At 47.8% G+C, this 18,075-nt stretch overlaps 1 protein-coding gene across 6 annotated transcripts; it reads right to left on the bottom strand.

The window, feature by feature from the left end:
* Positions 1–622: 622 nt before the first annotated feature.
* Positions 623–14,381, bottom strand: LOC119291994 (disease resistance protein RGA2-like). 6 transcript variants are annotated; one of them, XM_037570810.1, is made up of 11 exons: positions 14,236–14,381; positions 5,468–9,905; positions 5,168–5,306; positions 4,760–4,884; positions 4,465–4,672; positions 4,257–4,354; positions 3,992–4,082; positions 3,749–3,917; positions 1,584–1,678; positions 1,349–1,473; positions 623–1,258 (listed from the first exon to the last, which is right to left on the bottom strand). In XM_037570810.1, the coding sequence occupies exons 1-2, from the start codon at positions 14,273–14,275 to the stop codon at positions 5,479–5,481; spliced, it is 4,467 nt and encodes a 1,488-aa protein (XP_037426707.1). In that variant the 5' UTR covers positions 14,276–14,381; the 3' UTR covers positions 623–1,258; positions 1,349–1,473; positions 1,584–1,678; positions 3,749–3,917; positions 3,992–4,082; positions 4,257–4,354; positions 4,465–4,672; positions 4,760–4,884; positions 5,168–5,306; positions 5,468–5,478. The 6 variants fall into 6 exon arrangements, with proteins under 6 accessions (XP_037426707.1, XP_037426705.1, XP_037426704.1 ...); XM_037570808.1 differs by having other exon boundaries at positions 3,749–3,893; XM_037570807.1 differs by having other exon boundaries at positions 1,584–1,692; positions 3,749–3,893; positions 3,992–4,075.
* Positions 14,382–18,075: the final 3,694 nt, after the last annotated feature.

The following is an 18,075-nucleotide window of genomic DNA, read 5'->3' as shown; positions in this document are numbered from 1 at the left end:
AGCTTCTAGAAGCTTCCAAAAAGAGGTGAAAAGGGCGTCATCCGCAAAAAAAAAGATTTCGCATACAACATACAGGAAGAATGAAATGAAAATCCAAGGAATGTGGTTGCGGTGTATTCATATTTTTCTGCTGGCATGAGTGAGATGTGGGTTCGACCGTTTGAATTTGTCACATCCCAGCGAAGAAAGAGACGTGAATAGTTGCAAAAGGAAAACTGAAGTGGAAATAGCGTTAATTCAATTAACATGGGCATGGCATGGCATGCTCGTTGCGATCAACTTGCACACAGGTTGCTATCTCCTCCTGCTGTTTTCATCTTCAGGGTAAACTCCGAACTAAGGCCCGGTGAATGTACAGTTTTCCCTCTGCTTAATTGAAAAGCAGAGCTCTGTTTGTATGCATGTTTCAGTCAAAAAACTGTGCGACTGCATGCAAAGAAAGAAAGAAATCCACAGCCAATCTTTGCATGGTTGAAAACTAATTAAGCTCTGTTTTTTTTTTGTGGTCATCGAGCAACAACACTCGGGAAAATTTAAAGAAAACAGCCCCCAAATCCGTTTTTAATTTTTTACACACTGACACCGTAAGAAGAAGAAACACACCAGCACGAACGAGCAGCAGAGAAGCAGTGAACAATGGTACACGTTCACAACACACATTGGTTGTGATGTTGAGCACCTGAGAGTCAGAGTAAATAACAGAACAGAGCACGTTCAGTGTAACTGTAAGCAGATGGAAAGGTGCGCCAACTGTCTAATATACACAGAATTGTCTAATAGCATGTGGTTACCGACCACAGATCATCTTCTCCTTGCTTTTTTATGAATGAATGTACACTTCAAAAGAGAAATTTCACAGGTTCGACAAGTGCATGATGAAGGCCTGATGGCGAAATTATGGGATGGCTCTGCTTCTGCACCCATTCCATACACCACTACCACCTGGGTCATCTTCCCAGAGGCGATCGACAGTAAATGGTGCTCATCTCCTCTCTTGGCGCCAACCGCTGGGTGTCGATTTCTTCAGTTAATAGCATGACAACAAGCGTCGAATTCTTCAGAAGATGCTGCAGTCTGGTTCCTGATCAATGGTGCGTGCTCCAGTAAGCAGGCGTGCAGAGTAGCATCTCTGGAATACAAATGAAGGCCAGGTCTTCAAGCAAGCCGGGCGAGCAGCATTCCTCTGTCGAGAAGAAGAAGCTGACCATTTATTTCACCAACAGGCAGGCAGGCAGGCACCCTCCATTCCATGTTACATCTGCAAAGGAGATGTGTAAGTATTTGTGCACGGTTCTGCCGGCCGGGGTCAAAATGCCTTTGCCATATACCGAATGAACAAACTACTAACCGCCGTATAGCGCGCGCAGTAGGATTGTCCATGTCCAACAGCATGTCTCTGCACTCGTGATCTTTCCATCCCCACGATGCGCCACACACTCATCAGCTATCCTTCTTGGCAGCTTCGGTCTTGGCCTGTTGGGTTAAATAAAGATAGTCCCTTGTTAGTTGTGAGCGAATCATTATCATGTGAACTGAAGAAGAAGTATAGTTTGAAGTTTGAACAGCACAAGAAACATATATACCTGATTCAGGAGTCCAAGACATAATAACTTTGGCAACTTCCCTGTCACATTCACATATGGCCTCTACAATCAGGCTATTAACTGCTTCCTCCTCCCTGTTCAAGCCATACTACAGAAATATAAAGGTCAGTTACATGGTTGTGTTAGAGTACGTGATGGGCCTAATGGGCCCATTAGTCTTAGGGTTAATTAGAGATAAGGGTCGCTTGCATAGGGGTCAAGTAAGCCTTGCTTGGGAGTCAAGTAAACCTCTCTATATAAAGAGAGGAGATGTATCAATCTAAGGAAGCAAGAATTAAGAAGGAAATCCCTTCCCTCTTGCCTGGCCGTGGGCAAAAAAGGCCCCCGGCCGGACCTCTCGCGCCCTCCTTCTAGCAGCACCATAACAATTTGGTATCAGGTAGCTCAGTTCCGATCATGTCTTCGCCGCCGCCCACCCCGTCGCTTCCGCTGCCGACCGTCACCACCGTGCCGCTGGCCATCTACACCGCGCCGCTGGTCGCATCCTCCGGCGCCGCCACCGCCCAGATGCCGGCGCCCTCCACCGCACCACCGGCCGCCGCCTACACCCCGGAGGAGATCACCGGGGTCCTCAACGACCTCGTCACAGCCGTCCAGGGGATCTGGATGTACCTGGCCAGCCCCTACGGGCCGCCGCCGCCCTTGCCACCGACCGCCGCCACCGGGCCGCCGGCCCTGCCGTGGTACTCGCCGCATCCAGGGGCCTCCGCGATGTTCGCTGGGACGCTGCAGCCCCAGCTGCAGCTGCCGCCGCCGCCCGCCGCCGCCGCGCAGTGGCCGCAGTGGCCGGCGCCGGCTCCCGCCGCGCCTCTAGGGCCCATTGCCGCCCCCGCGCCGCCGTGGCAGCCGCCGCACCAGGCGGCCTTCGCCGCGCTCGCCGGGCCACTGCAGCAGCCGCTGCAGCTGCCATCCATCGCCACCACCGCCCAGCCCTGGCTGCAGTGGCAGCCGCCGCTCTTGGCGGCCTCAGCCGCGCCCGGCGCTCCGCCGCAGCAGCCGCTGCAGCTGCAGCAGCCACCGCCGGTCAGCTCCGGCCCCGCATCGGCCGCACCGGCAGGAGTCCCGCTTCACCAAGTCCAGTCCCCGCCGTCGCCGTCACCGCTTCCGTCTTGGATCGCTACCCGCCACGTGTCGGCGACGGTGAGGCTGCAGGCTGCTGCGCGCGGCCTCCTAGCGCGTCGGCGTGTGCGGGAGATGCGTGGTCTGTAGCTGCCGCTCCTCCAAATTGCCCTTCGGTGCGCAAAGGACCTCGATCTCATCCGCTGCGTCGGGATCTTGGGCATGCGGTTTCCCCCACAGGCGGCGGGCATGTTGTTTTCCCAGGCAGCGACCTCAAAGTCTGCAACATCGGCGGTTGGGGGGGCGCACCCCTCGTCATTCTCCATCGCAAGCCCTCCACTCTTCCCTGTGCGGTGCAAACCAACAGCCGTCCGGCAGGGAGAAGGCATGGTGTCACCGACAGCAGCGCACCGCGTAGCACCACTGCATTCCGCCACCGGCCGCCACGAGGGCGCCTCTGCTGGTCACTCTTGCGACCACTTCCAGGTGGTCATACACATGCACTCCTTTTGTCCAGGTGGTGTCCATGGGATCCAGGTGGCTGTACACGTGCACGTCCGACGTGCGGATGGTGTCCACTTTTTGTTAAGGGTCCAAAATAAAGCGTCCCAGTCTATTTCAGGTTGAGAATAATAAAACAAGCCGAGATGTAAAAGGCTTGTTTTTAGGTGTTAGGTTTGTGTTGCGTCGAGTCATGGTTATAAGTTGGTTAGGCTGCAGCTCGAGGACAAGCTGCATGTCTAGGTGGGATGTAGTGTTAGAGTACGTAATGGGCCTAATGGGCCCATTAGTCTTAGGGTTAATTAGAGATAAGGGTCGCTTGCATAGGGGTCAAGTAAGCCTTGCTTGGGAGTCAAGTAAACCTCTCTATATAAAGAGAGGAGATGTATCAATCTAAGAAAGCAAGAATTAAGAAGGAAATCCCTCCCCTCTTGCCCGGCCGTGGGCAAAAAAGGCCCCCGGCCGGACCTCTCGCGCCCTCCTTCTAGCAGCACCATAACAGGTTGTGATTGAGATAAGCAATCTCCCCAGCGCATTCTCTAATGTCTTGTTAAAAGAGGTTGTGAAGTTACCACAATTTTTACCTGAGCTTCCATGACAGTCCTCTCAACAGTGAACCAAAAAGCACCCTACGCCCATGTCAGCCTCCTTATGGGCAGGTACCACACGGAGGCCTATTGGGCGAACCACGGCTATGTACTTCTTTCTCTCTGTCCTGGAGTGATTGATCTAGAACATGAAGCAACACCATAACTGAGAGTAGCTACCAACAGCACATGATGTCTGACTGAATATAGGTAAAAGATTAATCAGGGCGAGGCACTTACAGTTCCATCACTAGGTAGGCAAGTTTCAGTTGTTAACAGTTTAGCAGCAAGTGAATCCCTGGCATTAACCAACATCCTGATTCACTGTTGACTGATCAGAATAAATTGCTTTACTTGTATTCTATTTAATATAGAAGACTAGAAAGATAGAACACTGAAAACTGTTATAGCTAAAAAATAAGAAGTAATCTTCTCATAGCTCAAAACCGAAAATTAATGAATAGGCTGCAATCATGCCTTTTTGAAATTTCAAAATTGCCCATACCCTGCAATGCAACACCTTCAGACCTCTACTGCTCCCTATGATCTGAATTGGCTCCAGGGTTGCACTGCTATGGTATGCAGACTATTCCTGTGAAGATCCTATACACCATTAAAACAATAAACAATAACAATTATGATGAATGAAAGAATATTTGGTATTAGTAGAATGTAGACTTGAACTAAAAAAACTGCAAACCTTATCAGTATACCTGGTATCAGTAACTTAGACTGGATGGCAAAACTGCAAACCTTATCAGTAGCAAAACACTGACAACTCATTGTTTTCCATAACTAAGCCAAAGATGATCCTTTAATCCCTAAAACTGAACTTTACAGGTATACCATCGGTCTTCATGAGTTTTGGACAAAATGCAAACATAAGTGGCTACAAAGCCTACCAAACAAACGCTATAACACCTGAAAAACAAGAAAACAGAAATTAGGAATGCAGGAACACCTGGTACTGATAGCAACATAGCAGAATATGAAGAAAGAAATGACCACCTTAATATCAGCAGCTTGACGCAAAAGTCTCATTTGTTCCATACTTATGCCATACTGATATTTTGATTGTAACACCCAAAATAGGAAGTCGGAATATGAAGAAACCTATAAGATCAAACAAACACCTGTACAAAGAACCAAACCAAATGGTGATCACAGATTATGTTGGTAATTACATCTAGCAAAGATAAGAGAGACTTGCAGATAATCAGGTTGGTTTTCTCAGACTTGTGGAAAGACAAGGGGCGTTGAGAAGCAAATCTTAAATACTTTCTGCCATGTAGAAGAAAATGGAAATCTAATATAGCAGGAGCATAAGTGGATATATTTTTTGCAGCGGGTATAAGTGGAAGTTGATAGGATTGATATGGTACAGCAGGAGTAAAGTTCCAGTTTAGATGTACTTACCAGATTTATGTACAGGAAGGAAGACGGCAGCCACAAGAGACAAGACCCTCACATCATGCATGTGGCAAGTGTGTATGAATGGAAAAAGCAGAGCTCTACAAAGCTAGAAGAATGTACGAGGGAACTCCAAGGCATTTTCCTGCACAGTGGATGGGAACAAATGCAGTGTTATTAAGCAGGAAAAGGGCAAAGTGGAAAAACACAAGAAAGTACTCCCTCCGTCCCATAATATAAGAACATTCTGTACACTAGCGTAGTGTCAAAAACGCTCTTATATTATGGGATGGAGGGATGTGTTACCTTGGATCAGTCTATGTTATGACTTTTTGGATGGTTCCCTCTAACCCCCTGCAATGCTGTCTTAGCTCCTCGCTGCACATGTATCCAACAACTAGCTCTTGCAGTGATTTGGGGAGGCCGTCGTTGGGCAATGACGAGATGGCTGGACAGCGGTAGATTGATAATATCTTGAGGCTGGTAAGGTTGCGCAGCCTTGTAGGGAGTTGCTGAAGATCGACAAAATGCATAAACTGAAGTTTCTGGAGGGAGGAGAGGAGCTGAAGGGCGTCCTCTTGCTCCTTGCTGAAGCGCTCCATCCCTTCAGACCCATACCCACGAAGTTCCAGCTTGGTGAGGGAGGAAGAAAGGAAGCTGCAGATCGGTGCAGCAAGGAGTCCCCTTATGTCATCTGTACAAAGCTCCTGCAGTGTGGATGAAACAAGCTGCGTCGGTTGCTCTTCTCCTCCTTTAACGTCCTCCAAAGTCCGTCTGGGATTGGGATCCCAACCAGCAAAGAACCTAGGGCTGCCACGGGCTATTAATTTGTTGAGCTGGCCTCCGTTGGTAAGAAGAGACCGCAAACCCTGACACTTGAGATCCTGTCCGCAACCTTCCAAATTTAATTTGGTAAGAGAGGAGAGGTTTGCGAGGGGCTCCAGCGTCCCCATGCCTTTCACAGTAAGCTCCAGGTATTGCAGGGAGGAAGGAAAAATGTGACAGGAAAACGAGAAGGCGGATAGAAACTTTGGGGACCACACTATTAATAAACTCTGGAGGGATCGCAAGGCTTGGAGACCTCCTCCGGGAACAAGAGTTGGTGGGTCCACCAGGACCAGCTCTGGGCAGCCAGAGAAATCTAATTCCCGTAGTGAGTCAAAGATCTGAGCTGGTAAGAGCAGCACCCCATCATCCTCTTCCTCTGATGGTCTTGTTATTTCATCTGATGCTGCTGATGTTGTCTGTTGCACATCCACCCCCACTACCAGCTTTTTTATGTTTTTACACTTCCATATATTCAATATGGAGAGCCTTGGGAGGTGAGGGAGTAGCTCTGTCAATTCCTTCCCACTATTACCATTTAAACCATAGACCTTGATATGCTCAACAGGGAGCTGCCATTCCACATCACCCTGACCTCCTAGTGGTTCAACCAGACTAAGTGAATTTTCTACAATTAATTTCTTCAGCGAGGTTAACTTCAGAAGGTGCTTCAACTCCAGAGGTGGGCAGCTATCGAGTGTCAGCTTCTCCATACATGTTTCCTTATCAAAAACTAACAGTTGATCTAAGCTTTGCAAATCACCCCATCCAATGATTTTCAATTCTGCTCCATCAGATAATTTTGAGTACGCAAACCTCTTCAGTAGCTTGACACGTTCAATCATGACACGACGCAGACTCTCAATCCAGGACGTGGGAATCACTGACGAAAATTCTGGACAGTCGCATACTTCAAGCTCTTGTAGCTTAGGGAACCAATCTGGAAAAACAATGTGGTTTGAGAAAGGCAACCCCAACAGTTTTGGGCACTTCCTAATGATCAGAACTTGCAAAAGAGGGAATATATGAGCATCCGGTGGCAACAAGTCTCCACCTATAGAAGAATCTTGTTCAGCTGGGTAAACCCATTTTTCATAACTTCCTAGCCCAATGAGTTCAAGCTTTATTAGCATGCAGAAACTTTTCTCCATGATAACCTCTTTTAGTCCGGCAATATTCTCCAACCTCAGTTCACGAAGATCCCACGCCTTCCCTAAAGAAGGGAAAACCTCCCAAGAAACACCATCAAGCCAAAGAGATTGCAGAGCTTCAACAACAAGCTGATCACCCAGCCATGCTGGACAAGAAGGGCCTCTGTGCCCTCTAATGCACAATACTTGAAGATCTCCATGTGGTTGAAGGCTCTCAAGAACCGCCGCTTCCACACCAGGCTCAACACTAGACCGCTCACTATCCCAGTCCAATGTTAACCTCCTCAAGTATTTTTTCTCCAACAGTTTTGCTTGAGCTGCTTCTTCTACTGTATGTATCTTCTCAAGGTTGTATATGCCAAGCTCCCTTAGCTTGGTCAAATGCTCTAGTTGCTTTGATTCAAATCCTTGGCTTTTTTTACTGACTCGAAATACTTTTAACTCTTCTAAGAGTTTAAGTTTTCCCACATTACAAATATCAGAATGAATCTCATCATCACCTGGGGCATAAAAATGGCACAATTTGCCAAGGTTGCTCATGTCTTCAGGCAAATCACAACTGCCATCCCACGACTCAAGATCTAGAATCCTTAAATGATAAAATTTAGAGATGTTCTGTGGTAAATGCATCTTGTTGTCTTCTGTCCCTAGATATAGGTATCGTAGGTGGACAAGTCTTGAATAGTCATGTAACATGGAGTCCACGGGACACATCATGCTGGGCAAATAAAGAACACGAATAGCATTTGCTTCACACAAAAAATCACCAAATATCTTGGCGAAATTTTCATCCATTTCTCCTAGTAACATCAAACTTTGCAAATGTTCAACCTTCAATCTTGTCTTCAGTTCTTCCAATTCACTCTTAAATTTTTCACCAGATACTGCATCATATTCACCTAAGTCATCTGTGCTTATAGACAAGTGACGGATGGATGGCTGAATTTCTGCTGATCCAACATCAGAGAGACGTAAACTAAGACAATCATTCGATCCAACTTTCAATGCCAAATCATGCAGTAAGTCATGCATGACATATAACAAAACACCATCAGTTTCCTCTTCTCTGAAAAAACCATGAATGACTAACTCATTTAAATTGCTCAAACCTATATCTTCACATGTTTGGTTTTGACCACTAGGTATCAAAATATCTAGTCCGATCCACAGATTGATGAGATCGTGGCTTCTGAAATTGCAATCTTCAGGAAACAATGCAGAATATGCAAAACATTGTTGCAGATGGAAAGGAAGGAAGTCATAGCTAAGCTTCAAGGCAGGCATAATTTCATTGTCATCAGTCTGCTTCTCCCATCCTTTACTTTTTAGGACCCTTCTCCAATGAAGCAAACGAAGGTCTTTACTCAGTAATCTACCAACTGTTTTTGCCGCAAGAGGGGAGCCCTTTAGTTTTTCCATTATCTTATCTCCAGTCTCAAGCAAAAAATGTTTATCCCTTGGACATTGCTCATCACCAAATACAAATGCAAGGAACAACTTCCTAAACTCTTCAGATTCTAAACCGTTCAACTTTATTGAGTGGCCAATTGTTTTAACCTTCTGTGCTATTGCTTGAAACCGAGTTGTGACGAGAATCATGGAACCCTTTTCTTGTGATTGATTGAGTGTCGACAATAGTTTTTCCCAATCATCCCCATTACTAATCCGCCATATATCATCCAATACAAGTAAGAACCTTTTATATTTTAATCTTTGTTCAATCACATTTTCTGTTATAATACCCTCTTTTTCCGCTTCAACTCGATGTGTACATGTTTTAATCTGTTCTAGCACCTTATCGAGATTGAAATCAAGGGAGACACATATCCAAATCATGACTGGAAAATGATTCTGCACTTGTTGGTTGCGATATATGTGTTGTATCAGAGTTGTCTTCCCCATTCCCCCCGGACCCACAACCGGCAGCACAGTTAGACCCTTGTCACAATATTGACCCTTGGTGATATCATGTATGATGCTATTCATGACACGGTCCCTCCCATACAGTTTTGGCTCATCAATCCGACCTTTGGTGATAGGACGAATTTGGGCAGTGTCTGGGACAGTTCTAGGGCCACAATGTATCAGAATCTTGCTAACCTCATTGCGCATAAGCTGCAGTTTCTCTACAATGTTATTCATCCTTTGAGAGAAACCAATCCTATTAAACTCAAGCTTTGGTGTTTCTTGCTCATTGCCACCATCGCCATCACCAACATGTAGATGTGGGGAAGATGAGCAAGGGAGGAGTTTACCGAGCTTGGGCATGCATCCGCTGGCCTCATGATTGGCGCTTGGCGCTGAGGAGGAATTGTTGTGTGACCTCTGCCGGCGCTTAGCACGCTGCCAAGCGCAACAGTTAACCAGTTTGCCAACAGTTTCGGCGGTGTGGCGAGCATTGAAGGCAAGGTTGCGGACGCAACCCTTGCCGTGCTTGTCGGCAGCCTCATACGTTCCATGGAGCTTGTCGTGGATGCGGAAATAGTCCAGCTCATCCAGCAAATCTTCGGCATTCTGAGCCGAGTCCCGCAGCTTCTGCAGCAGCATCTCCATTGCCGGGCCTCCGAGCTCCTTGTGGGCAGCCTGCTCAAGCATGGCCTTCACGAGCAGCAGTTCCGTGCTGAGGGCCTCGACGTTGGGACCAAAGTTCTTGGTGTCTGCCCAAGCCCCCAGCACACCCTCGGCAACGGGGGCTAGCGCCTTGCCCACCACCCATTGCGCCACACGGAGTGCTGCGTACATCCCCATCTGATGCAGGGATGTACGACCTGCATCGATCCAGAAACCAAAGGAAATCCAATCATTGGTACATATGTCATATATGCAGGCATTGATTTGCCGTCACTAATAAAAAGTAAGAAATCCTGGAAAAGATCAATGAAAAAATAGCGCGCTATAAGATATAACGTCGCCCTTCTCTAGATGCTATACAGGTTATAGTGTGCTAATAGCGTGCTATATTTAAAAAATAGCGTTTTGCAAAAAACAAATTCAAATATATATATCACATAATGGAAGGCTTCAATAATTTGCAAGGAAAGGGAATACTCCTAACTAAACATGGATACTCCTAATTTGCAACTAAAGGGAACACTCCTAATAAGAAATTGCATTGACTTGCTGGAGTTGGAGGCGTGGTCGACGCTGCTACTTGGAGACAGGATGAAGAGAAGCTGTTGCAACTCACGAACCGCCGTCGCCGCCTTTGCTCACGAGTCACGAATGCCGCCGCCGCCTTCACTCACGAGTCACGAACGCCGCCGTCACCTTCGGTCACGAGCTGGTGGGAAACTGGTGACGAGTTGGCTGGTTAGGCTGTATGAGTTGTTGTATAGACTGTTGTATGAGTTGCATCTGAGAGAGTGTGTGTGTGAGAGTGAGTTGGGCTGATGCGGTGATGCTTGATAGGCTGCTGGGTGATACACGCTAAAACGCTACAAGTTATTTTGTTTAGCGTCAAAATAGTGCGCTATAACATGAATAGTGCTGTAGCGCGCAAATTTGCTAAAACGTAATGTGGTCTTTCCCGATAGGCTATAGCGACGCTATAACGTCGAAATAGCACACAATTTTTTTTGTTGGAAAAGATATTAGTACTGATTGTATAGGCTAGCTGCAACGCGCTTGCACGAGGTACTGGTCTGCAGGTGATGAATGCTGACTGCTGGGGAGGCTTAGCTAGCTGCAAAAGGATCTGCCGGTCAGGCCTGCAGGAACACCTTTACATATGAGAGAGAGAGAGAGAGAGAGAGAGAGAGAGAGAGAGAGAGAGATCTGACTTGCTACCTTGTGATCTGAGGCAGCAGTGCGGTGCGGCTGGTCCAGACCCGGGAGCTGTCGTCGCCACGGCGATGGGGAAGAGGGTGAGGTGACGGGAGGAGGCGGGCAGAAGAGAGCAAGTGACGGAGAGATCAAGCGACTGTGAGAAAGAGAGAGTGAGTTAGTGAGTGTTTAGCACCCAGACAGATCTGATATAGTACTAATTAACTAGTATCACTGGGGTAGCTGCGCTTGTCACACGGATTTAATAAGATAGACAAGGGGCTGTCATCAGCAAGTACAAAAAACCAACTCCCTCCTTCCAGTCTGCTGGCTTCTGCGTATTTTGCGATTCAAAAATCAGTTTGACCAACAGAATGTTGGTTATCCGGCACACAAAAAAACATGTCACCAAATTTGTATTTGAATAAAGTGTCCAGTGCTATAATCATTATGACATACGATTCAAAAAATATGAAAATGTCATGTGAACTATTGATGTGTTAAGCCAAGGCGTTGATCAGCAACTGCTTTATTGAGCCAAGGAGTAGTGAGAGAGAGAGAGATCTGAGATACGAGGGAGCTGCTTACTTTACTTTACTCTAATGTCTCTCCTTATTGGTGGTCAGCAGCTACAAGTCATCACCCGAACTAATCCCGTCCCATCCTTTGAACGCAAATCCAAGAGTAAAGACAAGGCTAGGCTGCGGGAGAGTCATCGGTGGGATTGCGGTCTTCAAGGCGCTGGCCGGCACACACAGACATGCCATGTGAATGAGTTTGGTAAGCAAATATTAAAAAGACGGGCATTGAGAGCTAGCGCCTAGACTCGAGTTGATCAGATTATACTACTTTGCAGCACCAGTTAATTAATCAGCGATTAAACAAAGCTAATCGTGCTACACCTGCTTGCCTGGAAAGGACAAGTGTGGGGCGAAAACACTAGGCAGCTGCACAAAGCAGAGACAGAGAGTAGTAATAATCAGGCTATTAGCTGCACTTGCCAAACTGATTAAAGAACAAGGGCAAGATGCCGTCATCAGCTACAGATAAACTAGTACTAATCAATACTAGAAACTACTCCTGTCGTCCCAGTAGATACTCTGTAAATATCAGGGAGAGGGTTCCGGGTCTTCTTGAACAAAAATACAACGAGTATTTCGATTCGTGAGGCCAAGGCTCTGATCGACAGTTGTTCTACTACCATGTAATATATATTTATGAGAGGGCAGCGTTAGAGATCAAGTTTGAGAGTGCTAACAACACTGGACAACCTGTGCAGATACGCCTGGAGTTGATACAAAGAGGAAGGATCAAGAGAGGCTGGGGATGATTACATTTGCTTTGGCTGCTGGGCTTGCAAGCAAATGGCCTCCTTCAGTATCGAGGTCTATAGTAGTAAGTTAATGTGTACGGAAAAGAAAATTTCTCCCCCCCACCCCGGCCCTCGCGTCGCCCCCCTGGGCGACTCGGGGGCGACTAGGGTTCCGCGGCCGCCGCCACCCCCCGCCACTCCCTTCTTCCCCTCGCCGCTACCGGAGACGGCCGCCGGGAAGCCTGCGCAGGCGCCGGTGAAGGTGGCGGCGAGGATCTCGGCGCTCCATCCCCTCTCGGAGGCCTGCGGTTCCTGGGGCGGCGGCCCCAACCGGAGAGGCGGCGTCGTCGGGCGGTGGGCGGCGTTCCCAGGGGTGCTGGCCAGTGTGCCTGGCCGCGCGGGCGGCGGGTGGTTGGTGGAATCCGGCCGCGGCGCGAAGTTTCTTCGTCAGATCTGGAGGTTCGAAATCCCTTCCCGCCTACCTCTCTCTCGCCGTCGGCGGTGGCTTGTGATTTGCTCTCTGGCCCTGGCGTTGGTGCGAGTTGGTGGCCAGCTAGGGGACCGGGGGAAACCTTGGCCGGTCCGGCCGGTCCGGCGGCGGCAATGCCCAAGGGCGCTGCTTTCCTCCATGGGGGCGCAGCCGAGGTCCCCTGCTTCCACCCCGACCCACCCTGCCCGGGTGAAAACCTTATATCCTCTCGGATTTGGCGGCGGCGGCGCCTTGCGCGCCGTGACCTTGCTTGAGGCGCCGTTAGGGAGGCAGGATGCGGTCGGGAGGCGCTGTAGGTGAGGGACGGAGCTGCCTCCTCTTCATCGTCCGATTCCACGAAGCGTATTTCCACCTAGCTGGGCATGGACCGTGGCGGAGCGGCCGGCTAGGGATATCCCAAATTGAAGTGGCCGCACTATGTCCACCTTCCGATGTGAGGGCGGCATTCTTCGAGCTCTAGGGTGAGCTCCTCGAAACCCCGACGGTGCGGCGCCTACGAGCCATGGCGAGGGGGTAGGGTCCCTCTTCGGTGATTGAGATGGAAGATGTTGTTCCCCTTCTTCTCTAGGTGTTCCTGGAGCATGGCCATCTTTGAAGGTCGGATATGCCCTGCTTTGCTGCTCTGCTTTTCCTCATATGATCCTAGTGTGGAGTGCTCGGCCTTTGCAAGCTGTAATCTTAATTTCCTTTGCTTTAGCTGCTTGTGGAGGTTGTAGTTAGCGTTTCAGTCCAGTGTTCCCATTGTATCCTTCTGACCGCTGTAATTTGGTTGTTTGCTGTAACTCCTGGCCGGTTGATGGCTTTGTTAATTCAAAGCCGGGCTCCTCGTGGCCGGTTGATGGCTTTGTTAATTCAAAGCCGGGCTCCTCGCGAGCCTTCGTTCTAAAAAAAAAAGTAGTAAGTTAATAACATACTGCTAGTGAACTGAAGGAGCCTCAGTTGTGGTGCCCGGAAGGAGTGATCAAGCTGAGGTCGTACGGACCAATGATGTGCTTTAGCCAACAAGTGAAGTGTATGTCCACTGCTCCCACCGGATGAGATCGACCAAACAATCGCATCCCATCCCGCGAAGCAAATCCAAGAGTAAGAACAAGGCTAGGCTAGCTACAACACTCTGGCCGGCACAAGGACATGCCATGTGAACGAGCTTGGTAAGCGAATGTTAAAAAGACGGGCACTGGGGGCTAGCGCCTAGACACGAGTTGATCATATTGCACTTGAATTGGCACAAAGGCCAGCTTTATTCGCTTCAAGCTCAAGCTCGTCTCTTGATGTATGGCGGCCATTACTTAGTTTCTGGGTACGCACCGAGGCAAGGCAAACAATAGGGCGCGGAGACAGCTGCGATTCCACTGAAGCAAACAGCCGTGCGTGACGTGACAGGGCGGCCTCTCTCGCATGCACGCGCTCGGAAATTGAGTGAGTGATTGGCTGGTGACCATGGTAATGGAGCTAGCTAGGTCGCGTTGGAAGGAACCTGGTGGGAATAAACGCAAGCACCTGCAGGGCGCGGGCAGAACAGAGGAGAGCTGACCTTGTGGGTGGCACGGACGGAGGAGAGACCGGGCTACCATGCCGGACGGGGAGCAGAGCAGCTTGAAGTCGACGCGCCTTGGTCCTTGCCCGCCGTTCGCCGTCTCCTCGCCGTCGCCGTCGCCGCAGGGGAGTTTTTTTTTGGGAAGTAGAGCAGGGGAGGTGGGAATGGTGGTTGGTTGGTCGAAGGTGGGCCAGGACTCAAAGAAAAAAGCAGACCCCGATATTGGGGGTAAATAATACTCCCTCCGTTTTTTAGTCTGCATATAAGATTTGATTAAAGTCAAACTTTATAAAATTTGACCAACTTTATTAAAAAAATCAACATCTACAACACTAAAGTTATATGGTATGAAAGTTAATTCAATGATGCATCTAACAATATTGATTTCATACTGTGAATCTTAATTTTTTTTAATAAAATTAGCCAAAGTTAACAAAGTTTGACTTTGACCAAATCTTATATACAGACTAAAAAAAAATAGAGGGAGTATATAAGAAGACCCAATATTGAGGCAAACAATATCTGAGAAGGATTGATTGACACGAACATTTTTTTTAGGAAAACGAACACTTTTGTTCAGTGCCAATAGCGGGCAGCAGCCAACAGGCATGGTTCAGTTTCAAAGCCATAGCCCACAGATTCAGGTATAATTGCTAATAGGATATATTAATCCTTCACTTTTGAAATTGGTACGTCTCCTCTCATGCCAATCCTTCACTTTCACCTATATATACTCTTATACCCTAGAAACATCAGGGGGAGCCACGAAATCACTTTTCCACCGCCGCAACCTTCTGTGCCCGTGAGATACCATCTTGGGGCCTTTTCCAGCGATCTGCCGGAGGGGGAATCGATCACGGAGGGCTTTTACATCAACACCATCGCCTCTCCGATGAATCATGAGTAGTTTACCACAGACCTTCGGGCCCATAGTTATTAGCTAGATGGCTTCTTCTCTCTCTTTGATTCTCAATACCAAGTTCTCATTGATGTTCTTGGAGATCTATTCGATGTAATATTCTTTTGCGGTATGTTTGCCGAGATCCCATGAATTGTGGATTTATGAACTTGATTATCTATGAATACTATTTGGTTTTTCTCTGAATTCTTATATGCATGATTTGATATTTTTGTTGGAAATATGAGCAATTTACTGAAAGATTTTATTAACAGAAATAGTAGATAAAGCATGACTAGTATAGCAGTGATAAAACAAGTCATGCGATTTGACAAAGTGAAGGTAAATAACATCTGCATACATGAGCTAGAAACGATCATCTCTCGAGCAGACAGTAGATCAAGATGCATATATGAGGTAGATCCTAACAAGTGTAGGGTAAACACTAGAAGAAGGAACTATGGCAGAACCTCTAACAGGAAAAACAAGAACACGTACTGGACAACAGCCGGAGCAGAGGCACTGGACTTGGTGTCGGTGTCCTCCATGTCGTCGAGGAGGTTGTCGATGTCGGGGAAGTAGTCGTCGTCGGGGAAGTAGTCGTCGGAGTCCGGGGCGTCCATGACGAAGAAGTCAGTAGTCGCGCAGAGCGCCCCCCAAAAACCTTATCACCCTTTTCCCGTACAGGACTCAAAGAGGTGCGGTTTCGGAGACCTACTATCCCGACTCGCGGTGCACGCCGCAAGCCGGGATGAGGAAGACAGCAACAACTCAGAGATTGGAACCAGTGGCGAGAGGAAGGAGAAGTTCTGGTGCGTCTCTTTGGGAGGAGCGACCTCCCTTTTATAGGCGCAAGAGAAGGAGGCGAGCGGCCACGCCGGGAGCTGAAGGGAACGCGGGAGACGAAACGAACAGCCAGCAGCCGAAGGGTGCAGCTTTCGTATTCAATATCCACTACAGCAAAAACTTTCCAGCTCCCGAGTGACCTTTCGTATACCCATAGTGCGTGGCAAAAATTTAGACATCGGCTCGGCTCATTCCCGCAACCCGCAACCCGCGACGCGTCATGACGAGGCGTGGCGTGGCGAGGCGGGCGGTGGAGGAGGAGCGCGCGTGGATGTCCCTCTTGTTCTCATGCTCATACAAGTGGGGAAAGAACCTCCCTTATAAGGAGGTCCAACTCCCACTAAACTAGCAATGTGGGACTAAACTTTAGTAGTATCCCTTGCCTTGCACAAATGGGCTAAGTGTGCCTCTAGGATTTATTTAGGAATTTCTGAAATAGTTATTGGGTTGTCCCAAAATAGACTGAATTCCAGCAATCCCCCACCAGATCCCAGAGGCACACAAAATTTGCCTTTGGTTTCAAAACACTGTTTTATATACCGGTACTGAAGTGGAGACTGTTAAGTTGAACTTCCACCTAGAACTCTATGCTACACTAGTAAGCAACTTGAACAGTGGACTGGGCCTTGAACTGCAAGTTTTCTGTGAATCTAGCTTCACACAAAGCCTTGACCGGTACATGGCTACCGTGGGTCTTCCCCGCGGGTGGAGCTTATGCGTCATACTCCGAGACCTTCCATGAGTTTACTAGAGAGAACCCTACTCTCATAGATTGCGACGTTTAACAATCAGACTCATATAGGTGCGTTCTTCAAAAGATGTTCTGCAGGACAACATCTCTGCTTCAAAGAGCCACTTAGAACACATTAAGATATACATCAACCTGCCATGCAGATTAGGAGAGTATTGCATCTTCATGGAGTGGTATTTTTAATAGTAAGGGTACTCTCCTCCCAGTTGACCAACAGCTTGTCTTACACATCTAATTCACGAGATCTCCGATCACAAAGAATAGGTTACCACTGTGAACAACTCATATTGAGGGTCTCATACCCATCTCCCTCGATGCATTATCTATCACATTACGTGATAGACCCTTAGTGAAAGGATCTGCCAGATTTTTAGACGTTTGGATATAATCCAATGCAATAACTCCTGAGTTTCTCATTTTCCTGACAGACTTTAACCTTCTCTGAACGTGTCTTGATGACTTCATGTTATCTTTGAGATGTTCACTTTCGTGGTCACAGTTTGATTGTCGCAGTTCATAAGGATACCCGGTACAGGTTTCTCAACAACCGGCAAGTCATTCAAGAGCCGATGAAGCCAATTTGCTTCGACCGTAGTTGTATCTAGTGCTGTGAGTTCTGCTTCCATTGTTGACCTCGTTAAGATGGTCTACTTGCAAGACTTCCAAGAAACAGCGCCACCTCCATGAGTGAATACATAACCGCTCGTGGCCTTTATCTCATCAGCATCTGAGATCCAGTTTGAGTCACTATACCCTTCAAGCACCTTTGGATGCCCAGTGTAGTGAATTCCATAATTTGCAGTGCCTTTCAAATAACACAAAACTCTCTCTAGAGCTTTCCAATGCACATCTCCTGGTTTTGAGACAAACCGGCTCAGTTTGCTAACAGCAAAAGAGATGTCAGGTCTTGTAGCATTGGCTAAGTACATAAGCGAGCCAATAATCTGTGAATATTTCAATTGGTCTCTAGCAATTCGTTGATTCTTTCGAAGCAACACACTAGCATCATATGGTGTTGGAGAGGTCTTGCAGTCACTATAGCCAAAGCGACTCAAGATCTTTTCCACATAGTGAGATTGAAGCAATGTAATCCCACCATCATTGTCTCTCAACAACTTGGTGTTCATAATGACATCAGCCACTCCTAAATCCTTCATCTCAAAATAGCGAGATAGGAAATCCTTGACCTCCTTAATAACATTCAGATTTGTTCTGAAAATCAGTATGTCATCAACATACAAGCAAAGCATAACTCCTTCGCCCCCACCATGGCGATAGTACACACATTTGTCAGCTTCGTTCACAACAAAGCCTGCAGCTGTTAAAGTTCTTTCGAACTTCT

The sequence above is a fragment of the Triticum dicoccoides genome, chromosome 4B, assembly GCF_002162155.2.
Source record: "Triticum dicoccoides isolate Atlit2015 ecotype Zavitan chromosome 4B, WEW_v2.0, whole genome shotgun sequence".
NCBI lineage: Eukaryota > Viridiplantae > Streptophyta > Magnoliopsida > Poales > Poaceae > Triticum > Triticum dicoccoides.
Note: the sequence above shows the minus strand (reverse complement) of the source record. Positions and strands in the feature narration are given on the sequence as shown.